The sequence below is a fragment of the Colias eurytheme genome, chromosome 21 (genome assembly GCF_061535395.1).
Source record: "Colias eurytheme isolate Ceu_HAF_F1 chromosome 21, ilColEury1 Martin Lab GWU primary, whole genome shotgun sequence".
Taxonomy (NCBI): domain Eukaryota; kingdom Metazoa; phylum Arthropoda; class Insecta; order Lepidoptera; family Pieridae; genus Colias; species Colias eurytheme.
This window is the reverse complement of record NC_143000.1, coordinates 7902449-7912993: the sequence shown is the minus strand read 5'-3', so window position 1 is coordinate 7912993 and position 10545 is coordinate 7902449. Positions and strand designations below refer to the sequence as shown.

Genomic DNA, 10545 nt, shown 5'->3' with positions numbered 1-10545 from the left:
AATTTATGGTTCGTTAAACTCGTCTACTTTTTACTTTACAATAAGACATTCACTTCACAGACTACTTATTGGAATAAATTATTTTAAAAAGCTTTCGCTTGTTTTCTCTTCATTGAGATTAAATTCATATACATATTCTTTTAGCGTTCAATTAACAATTTAAAATATATATTCTACAATTATACATTAAAAATCAATGTAGTATTAACTTCTGTTTGTTTCTATGCTAGTATTAAACATTAAGAAATTAAATACTTTTAAGCAGTTCTAATATCTGTACGTGACCACTCTCACTATAAATTGTTGAAACGTCGGGTCAAATAATACAATGAATAAATCGCATTTGAAATAGAAATCGGTAAAAAAGTCTTTAATTTCAAAGTGAATCAATGTTTAAAAAGATATGGTTGTATTTATATATGCGAGGTCTTATCATAAACTATCTTAAGCAAAACACATCCCCATAAGTTAAAATATTGAATAAGAAAACCTTTATATCTCAATTCACAATGGTCTTACACGCTAAATTGTATGCATAAATGAATTTAATTGTAATTATATTTTATATTAATTCTAAATAAATCTAGGTCTTCGTAGAATCAACTCAGTTCCTCAGGTCATGGAGGCGAGAGAGTACCGGTGGAATGCACATATTCCTTCGCCTGCATAACCTCAGGAGCTAAGCACTCTTCTTTACTCCGCTTAGCTCTTCTTAGGTCTTCTTTTCTCTTCTTGTTTCTTTTTTCTTGTTTTATTTAAACTAGGGGGAATTAAAAATGCAAATCAAGATTAATTTAATATCATTACATATTATTGAAAATAAATGTGTGCGTGTACTTAGTGTACACACGTAAGAAGTGAAACTTCTTTATGACCTTATTTTTCAAAAAATAATTTACTATATGCAACTTTACAGAAATACGTCAATCACACGTGGTAGGGATGAAAACAAGATGGCGCGTAACGGAAAAATGTCACGCGTAACGAAAAAATGTTACACTAAATTTTTTTCCAACCAAGTAAAAGAAGTTTCACTTCAACAAATAGATACGTTTCTCTACAAAAATCAAAATATAATTACGGTGCGTTTACATCAAACGAGCGACTGCTCAATCTAACCCCACTATGTCAAATTATTTTAGTCTAAACAGTCTTAGAGCATTCTTTCAAGTTAAAAATTCATTTATGGGTCAAGGTATACGCTTATACAATAGAATTCCTCACAATATTAAAGAGTTTAGTAGTTCTAAATTTAAAACTTACATAAAAAATGTACTAGTTCAGAGAGCGTACTACAGTATTCAGGAATATATGGACGATAAAGACCCATGGAGGGTTGTCGCGTAAACACCACAGGACAGTTCTTTGGCATATTATGTAGTTAGGTAGATATAAGTTACATATTATGTAAATTTATTGACATTATTTAAAAGAGCAACTATGGAGTTTCTTGCCGATTCTTCTCCATAGATACTGCTTTCCGAATCGGTGGTAAATGTTAAAAATACTATGTAATGACGATTCGAAAGTGCTACTAAATAGTAATCTAATTGAATAAATGGATGTTTGAGTTTGAGTTTGCTCTTAGTGCGTTCGAAAAGATTCCATGCAATGTTCTAATACTGAATAACACAATATGAGTTTTCTTTTACACCAAAAAATCACGAAATAATGATCTTGCTCTAGCTATATTCGTGTGATGTAAATGCACTGTTATAAGAAGTTATCGTACCTACATTTTATTTTGATGAAGTAATGAATGCCAGAAAAAATATTAATGGCCGGTTTCACAACTTCCGGATAAGTTCTGATTAGTTTATCTGAAAGTTAAAATTATAAATGAGATATGAAAATTTATCAAAAATCTAGCTATTAGGGACATTACTAGCAAATTGAGAAAGCTCTTAGTGTCTGTTATACAATATTTAAACCTCCGTTTAGACGGAGAAATAAAAGACGGTTAGTTAAACTAATGAATATTACCCCCCCCTTTATAAAAACACCATAATATTATACGATTTTTACACTCAGTAAAACAAACAATATTTATAAAAACATTCGCAAAATATTTTACGAGTATTATGGTATTCATTATTTTGTTTCTCTTAAAAGTTAAAATTCATTATTACAGCGTTATAATAAATAAACGTATTCAACAAATTAATGAGAATTTCGCACTCGAAATAAAATATGAATATTTATTAAAACAATAATCAACATTCATTAAAACAAAAGAAATTTTCCAGGATTTATTTAACTGGAATTATTTTGTAATACAAGTTACGAGAATCATAATAGATAGGTACACTAATAAAGAAAAAGTACATCCATCCAAAACCATTGCTAAATAACATATTATGATAAAAATGAATGCTATACAAAAAAGAATAATTTCAACGTTCACAGTTAAATCTATACTAATATTATAAAGCTGAAGAGTTTGTTTGTTTGAACGCTTTAATCTCAGGAACTACTGGTCCGATTTGAAAAATTATTTCGGTGTTAGATAGCCCATTTATCAAGAAAGGCTATATAGGCTATATTATATCATCAAGTTAAGACCAACAGGAGCGGAGCAATGCGGGTAAAAGCGCAGGGCACAGCTAGTAGAGAAATATAATTTAATCAGTCAAAATCAACAAACATTAATAATCAAATGCAGGACGCTACTGTATAATTCAGTCCACTACACACGACTCGTTAGAACTCAATTAGAAGCAATCCTACAGAACCCGTGTAATAATCTGACGGTCCTAAATAGCCTCTTTTCGGTAATAGCCGGCATTTTGTCAACTTAATGAAATAACTCCACACATCACCGTCCGAGCCAAGTATAAATGGTTCAATGTCTGAAGCCTTCCTTTTGTATAATTTGACAATCAAAATGGCGGAATTTCAGGAATTTTTATCAGGACTCCGCTAAAATACTAAGTGAAAATACAATTTCTGAGATACGCTTTTTAGGCTAATCGCGAATGAAATGTCTGTACCGTAATAATTTATTTACTCGAATGAAGACTGGAATGTATACAAGATAAAAAGTAAAACAACTAAAACCCAACTACGACAAAAAACGACGCTGAAAAAGTATAAAACAAAAGTTAAATTGATGAACTAATAAAGAAGCTATGAACGAAAAGATGTGAATTATATGCAATCAGCCCATGAATACAGGTAAAGTCACAAGCAAATGCTAGTAATATATATATATTCAAAATGTGCAAGTAAAAAGCTTTCAAATGATACCAAACACGGCATATTTATCTTAACTTTATTTTTTTACTCTGTATGTTTTGTCCGCTAGAGGGCGCCACATTAGATTTTGTGAAACCCCATATAGCCTATAACCAGCGGACAATTAAGACGCTTCTAATGATATGTCATTTGTCGAATTCTGATAAGTAGTTTAGAAGTTACGAGGGAACAGATGAACATACATACATACATACATACATACATACATACATACACCCTCCTTTTGCTTTGCCGTAGTCGGGTAAAAAATAAAAGACACGTTTGTTTATTTCTTGTAAACATAAAGATTACAAAGTAATTAAATAGTAACGTGACAAAAATAGCGTGGCAGTAATCGAAGTATACTGTAAAAGAATTTACTTATTTATATAGATTCCTACTTCTTCTTTCTTTAGGAATTAAATAAATAAATTAACATTCAAGATACACTGCAACCCTATTCTGTATGTCTATCAATTCATTAAAGTACTAAGAGAGAAGAGCAATATTCTGCTTCAATATTTATTAATTGATTGAAATCGGAGGCCTTAACTTCACCAGCTCAATTGTAAAGCTACTAAAGAACTTAAAGATATTAATTTGCACGTGAATTGCAAATCATCTTCTAGAAATATTTACTATTATGTTTGCTACTCTTGTTGGAAGCCAAAACTATGTTTAGATAGCAAAATTAATTCAGTATTTATACTAGTAACAAGTTAGATTTTCATTATCTTGACATAACATTCATCATATAGAATTACATTATTTAGAATAAAGAAGAATATTATACTAAAAAATAATGTTTTCTGCGAAACAAGAAAATACAAACAGTATGTGATTTAATCTGCACAGTATTGCTTCCCATGAATAAAGAATACAATGAGCCGATGTTATTGCACCATCTAAAAAGGTAATATGCTTTAGGAAAGCTTCTTAAGTTTCTTTATAACGTCGTAGTTTAGCGTATCCATTAACAGACTAACAGACTTTTTGACGTGGGAAGTTAATACGTCTGTCTGTGCAGCAAATTCCTATAAAGTGTAATATGAAAGTTTAATATTATTGTTTATATGTACCAGTCTTTAAAGTTGGTTAAGAACTGTCATTGCACTAAAATAAATAGAATAAAAAGTATGAGTGGATAATAATTATAGTGATAAACATACCTACACCTAGTATTATATTATCTGTGCCTACACACTAATTTCAATAATAAATTAAGAAATACAGCATATATTTATAGATTTATCATTTAAAAAAACCTTGTAATATGGAAAACATAAAGTAACTTTACCGCGTATAAATATAATTGAGTCGAAATTATGTAATTTTAAAGAAGTTTGTCGTCAATTTTTCTCGGAAGAAGAGACATTCTAAATCGTTGGTCGTTTAATAAAAACCTTGACTAAGTTACTTGTCAAACTTTTCGTGATCAAAGTAATGACATTTGACTTTATAAATCTTAATATATATATAAATCTCGTGTCACAATGTTTGTCCTCAATGGACTCTTAACCACTTAACCGATTATAATTAAATTCGCACACCATGTGCAGTTCGATCCAACTTGAGAGATAGGATAGTTCAAACAGGTACCACGGGCGAAGCCGGGGCGGACCACTATAACCGCTATATAAATCACCAATGGACCTATATCTTTTATATAAATAAATATTTACAATCTAGTATAAACTGTTCTTGAATATTTCATATTAGTATGAATGCTTGATAGTCTTTCACGCAACAACGGATGATCAGATATCAATTAATTTAGGCGGGGAGATAGATTATGTTCTAGAGTCCAGATTGACACAGGATTTAACAAAGTTTTAAGGACAACGCCATTAAATGATTTCGTTCAATATTGAACAATTATTTACATGCCATTACTTGATACAAAATCTTATATTGTAAGCGAAAAATTAAAATTTATAATTTATATTACTAGCCAAGAAAATTGCAAAGGAAATCTTATCCTTGCCCTACAAGGAACAATCTTATGAGCTTTATTCCTAGAAGGCTTTAACTTACATAACTTTAAATGCACTATGTGATTGCTTTCTAGGTCGCTCTATGGGTTCTTTTAATTTTAATTTACTCGACTCTATACTACTTAAAGGGTCAGTAATTAGGCTATTAATTGTATTTAAATAAGTAAAAATATATATGAGCAATTACGATCGACTAACAAACACAAAAAAACGTACAGACAAACAAAAATCGTCCTCAAGAGTTTGAATGAAAATATGGGTTATAGAGGATATTGATGTTATATAAAATAAAAAAAAAGACGCGTGGCACTCGGGGACTGCCGCGGTAAAGCTATTGCATGCTATGCTTTCAAGCCACACCTCCGTGCCCGTCGGAGTGGGGAGCGTGAGGTTTTTTCGTTACGGAATTTCTCGATTCGGTCCCCGCGCTCAAGGCCCGCGATAGAAGCTATGCAATAGCTTAATTAAATTATAAAAAATATTCCCCTCTCATTTACACACAAATATTGATATAATTCCTCAATTTGTTTACACAGCTCTTTTGAATTTAATTTCATCATGAAGTTATTTACTTGGAAATTGATAATTAAATTTCCTAGCAAAACAAAATATAAAATATCAGCTACTGCAATATTTACAGTGAATTTTCACACAATCATATAAAGGTCAACTCGGTTTCCAGTTATTTTCATTCTCTATTTAGTATTTATGACAATGATGTTGATTAATTGGTATTTATCCGTACAAATACTGATGAATCAAAACCACAACCTGCATTAATCTGATGGGAATTATTACATATACTTTCATTGGTATGCATAAGAGGAAACCAGTATAAGTTGATCTATCTGTTGTATGATTACGCTTCTGTTCAAGAGATCAAGAAGTGTGGAGCAAAATTTTGTGCAATTTTAAATTTTAAAGTAACACTAATTAGCTATGAATATTCACTAATATTTTTATAGAATGTTTAACATTTGCATGGTTCGCAGATAGCACTAATATAAAAAAAGACGGGTTGCACTCCGGGAGTGCCGGCAGAAGTGAAAACTTGATTATTAACATTGAGCATGTTTGATATCCATCCGTCTTACGCTTTTTCGATGGTCACGTGTCCTGACGCGAGTTTAAGATTTTATACCCAACGCCGCTAAAGAAGTTTTCATTTCAAAAAGTGCTAATCGCATTACAACTTAACTCAAATTGTATATTATTTAATAATTAAAAAAAAATGTAAGGAGCGTATGTTATATCGCTTGTGTATATTATAATTATGTTTTTTCTATCTTTTAAATTTGATTACAAAAAAGTAGTTTATCCTCATCTTTAATTCATCTTAATGCAAGCAAACAAACACACATTTACCAGACTTGATATTTCTCTGAAGCTAAACTAGTACCAAAACAATTAAAACAGTACAAATCGCTCGAACCTTAATTCCGAAATCTCCCTGATAATTAAATTCTAATTCCGTTACGTACAACGAATAAATCGTTGCTAGAAAAATCTCGATACATTAGAAAAACCTTTGTCTATGTGATTTTGAAACCAAAGACTGTATTTTTAGGGTTCCGTACCCAAAGGGTAAAACGGGACCCTATTACTGAGATTTTGTTGTCCGTCTATCTCCAGGCTGTATCTCATAAACCGTGCTAGCTAGAAAGCTGAAACTATCACAAATGATGTACATATTTCCGTTGCCGCTATAACTACAAATACTAAAAACTACAATATTAAGGATGGTCCCCATATTACGGAACCCTTCGTGCGCGAGTCCGACTCGCACTTGGCCAGTTTTATTCAATTTTATTTTTATTACCATTTGAAAAGCGCATGGTGTCGTATCACGTTTTCAAAAGCACACAATACTTTTACGGCTTCTTGCAATAATATTGATTCTATTGAGCGGGGGTATGGAATTTTCCAAGGCTTGTAGAATAATAAAGAAATTCTACTTATTTTATATGAGGGAGCGTGTATTGATTATTATATATTATTACTAGCTTACCGCCCGCGGCTTCGCCCACTTTGTCTAAAACCTAATAAATTAAATTTTGTTCGTTACTACAAGAACTATTGTTTAACACAAAAGTAATGAACAGTGAATTAATTTTTCACCTTACGCCGATGTGAATGTAGCGAAATGGCCAAGCCACATATTTTGACTAAGGTGTAGAGTTTGTGAAGTTAGGCCTTGTAGAGTTAGGGCGTGTAGTGTTAGAAGCTTGGCTCTACATGATATCTGATAACTTTTTGACAGTGCGAGTCATATGGGCTCGTCTTGGCAACATTTTACATGAAAATGTTTTTGGTGGGATAACCTTTTTGTGTATGTAGTTTTCGATAAAGGATATCTGATGTTGTGTAACCAAGAATTACAGAGAATATAAAGTTAAAGAGGTATCATAATTATTTATGTAGGAATTTGAATAGAATCGGCATCTGAATTAAAACTTCATTAAGAAGCATGAACTCGTCATTTGAGTTTCTTCTCCAGATAATTATATGCTGGTAAACTATTTATATATGTGGGAATAGGATAAAATATTAAGATGTATTTCATAATTAGCTTTATTTTTAGTCTGTGTTTTTCTATTATTTACTCTGTGGATATGTTGTCTGTAGATTGATGTTTATCTATGACTTGACTTGGTGGCTCGGTACGAAAAGAAATGTGTGGAAATGGAGGATTGTTAAAAATGTATTTTTGTTCGGTGTCTGGGAAATAAACAGATTGGGCTAATTTGGCGTTTTTATTTACACCATCCCCACATAATTTGGGGGCTCGTCCGGGATGGTGGAATAAAGAAAAATAAATGGAAGATTATGATTGCGGTGATTAAACCAGATTAAGACTTTACGAATTATGAACTAAGAAGACTAAGATTTAAAGAAGCTTATGATTAAACGATTACGACTTGAAGACTATATAAAACTTATTATTTACATTATTCAACATGCCGCCGAAACGACTATTAAAGGACGATGATGATTATGGCGAACCATCGCCGCGTATTTCCTTTACTGATTTAGAAAAATCAATGACGCCATTTTCGGGTGATGATGCTTATGGCGTCGAAACTTTCATAAAAGAATTTGAAGACGTTTCCTCTCTAATGCAATGGGGCGAATTAGAAAAACTCATATTTTCGAAGCGGCTCCTCACGGGGACCGCCAAGCTATTTTTACGTTCACTAAGTGGGATCACCACGTGGGATACACTTAAGTCTGAGCTCCGCGAGGAATTTGGTAAGAAGTTGAACAGTGCAACTGTTCACAAGAGACTTTCAACACGCCGGATGAAGATGAATGAGACTCATCAGCAATATTTTTTACATATGAAGGAACTTGCAGTACTTGGGAATGTTGAAGATGAAGCCCTGATGGAATATGTCATCGACGGTATTAAAGATAGTGAGTCCAACAAAAATATTTTATATGGCGCTTGTAATATTAAAGAATTCAGAAAGAAGTTAGACATTTATTCAGAAATTAAGAAAAAATCATATTATTCACCTAATAAGATTCAAAGTAATTCAGTATCAAAGTCCATTGGCATGAAAATTCAAAAAACATTAAGAGTAAAGAGATGTTTCAATTGTGGAGATTTAGATCATGAGTCGCCTAATTGTACTAAAGGCATTAAATGTTTTAAATGCAACTTGTTTGGCCATAAATCAACTGAATGTTCTAAAAGTATAAAGAAGAGTTTGGAAATTATGTCAACTAAGAATAATATTGATGTGAGACCTTTTAAGAAGCTGAAAATAAACAATATTGATGTAGAAGCCCTGATTGATACCGGAAGCGATGCTAATTTAATAATTATGTCTTATTTTAGGAAGATTCAAGGTGAAAAATTGTTATCTTATAGTTCAGGAACCACAGAAACTTTAACTGGAATAGCTGAAAAGGAAATTTATACAAAAGGATCTTTCACAGCAAAAATTGAAATTGATGATTGTTATTTTGAAACTTTATTTTATGTTGTTGATGATGGCGCTATCCCTGTCAACATTATATTAGGAAATCCTGTACTGAAAGAAGTAGAAATCAATTTTAAGGCTGGAACTATCACTGCAACAAGAATATTACACCTTACAATGCTAGAGAATGAAAATGAAGATATCACAAATATTGAAAACAAAGAATATAAGAATAAAATACAGAATATTATAAAAGAATATAACCCCAAAAGATGTACTAAAGAATCAAATGTAAAACTTAAAATATTATTAACCGATGATGTACCAGTTTATCAGAATCCACGACGATTGTCACCTTTGGAGCTTAACATTGTTGACAAACAGATTAAAGAATGGCTTGATGAAGGAATAATAAAAACAAGTAAGTCTGATTATGCTAGTCCAATTGTGCTTGCAAAAAAGAAGAATGAAAACTATAGATTGTGCGTTGATTACAGGAAATTGAATAAGAAAATTATTAAAGAAAGATATCCACTACCACTCATTGAAGATCAATTAGACAGATTAACTTATGCTAAAATGTTTACCTCGCTTGATTTAAAAAATGGATTTTTACATGTGAATGTTCATATTAATAGTCAGAAGTATACATCATTTGTAACACCACAAGAAAATGGAATGTTATGGAAGATTAAGGATGGAAATAAATTAATGGTTGTACCTAAGAAGATGCAAAATGAAATTATAAGAAAACATCATGAAAACGGACATTTTGGTTGTGTTAAAACTGAGGAATTAATAAATAGAAATTATTATATAGAGAATTTAAAGGAAAAGATTAAAACAAACATTGATAATTGCGTGGAATGTATACTTAATGCAAATAAAAGAGGAAAGAAGGAGGGATTTCTACATGTAATAGATAAAGGTGATTTACCATTGTCTACTTACCATATTGATCATCTAGGACCGTTGACATCCACCAATAAAAATTATAAATACATTCTTACCGTTGTAGATGGATTCACAAAGTTTACATGGATTTATCCGACAAAGACGCTATCCACCAATGAAGTAATAGATAAATTAAACATTCAAAAACAGACGTTTGGCTCGCCGCAACGAATCATAAGCGACCGCAACACTTCATTTACATCCAACATGTTTAAAGAATACTGCGAAGAAGAAGGAATTATGCATCATACGATCACAACTGGTCAACCGAGAGGAAATGGTCAAGTTGAGAGAATACATAGAATTATTATTGAAGTTTTAAGCAAATTATCATCAGACGACCCTACGAAATGGTATAAACATATTAGTAAATTGCAAAGATGTTTGAATAACACATATCAGAGAAGTATAAAGATGTCACCTTTCCAACTGTTAAC

General features: G+C 31.5%; 1 protein-coding gene across 2 annotated transcripts; it reads left to right on the top strand.

The window, feature by feature from the left end:
* Positions 1-7913: 7913 nt before the first annotated feature.
* LOC149899301 (uncharacterized) lies at positions 7914-9788 on the top strand. 2 transcript variants are annotated; one of them, XM_090114348.1, is made up of 2 exons: positions 7914-8642; positions 9070-9251. In XM_090114348.1, the coding sequence occupies exons 1-2, from the start codon at positions 8186-8188 to the stop codon at positions 9123-9125; spliced, it is 513 nt and encodes a 170-aa protein (XP_089970474.1). In that variant the 5' UTR covers positions 7914-8185; the 3' UTR covers positions 9126-9251. The 2 variants fall into 2 exon arrangements, with proteins under 2 accessions (XP_089970474.1, XP_089970473.1); XM_090114347.1 differs by adding an exon at positions 9652-9788 and having other exon boundaries at positions 8011-9575.
* The last annotated feature ends 757 nt before the right edge of the window (positions 9789-10545 follow it).

Coding starts and splice junctions, on each gene's coding strand:
- LOC149899301 (XM_090114347.1), top strand. CDS start 8,186: ATGCCGCCGAAACGACTATTAAAGGACGATGATGATTATGGCGAACCA.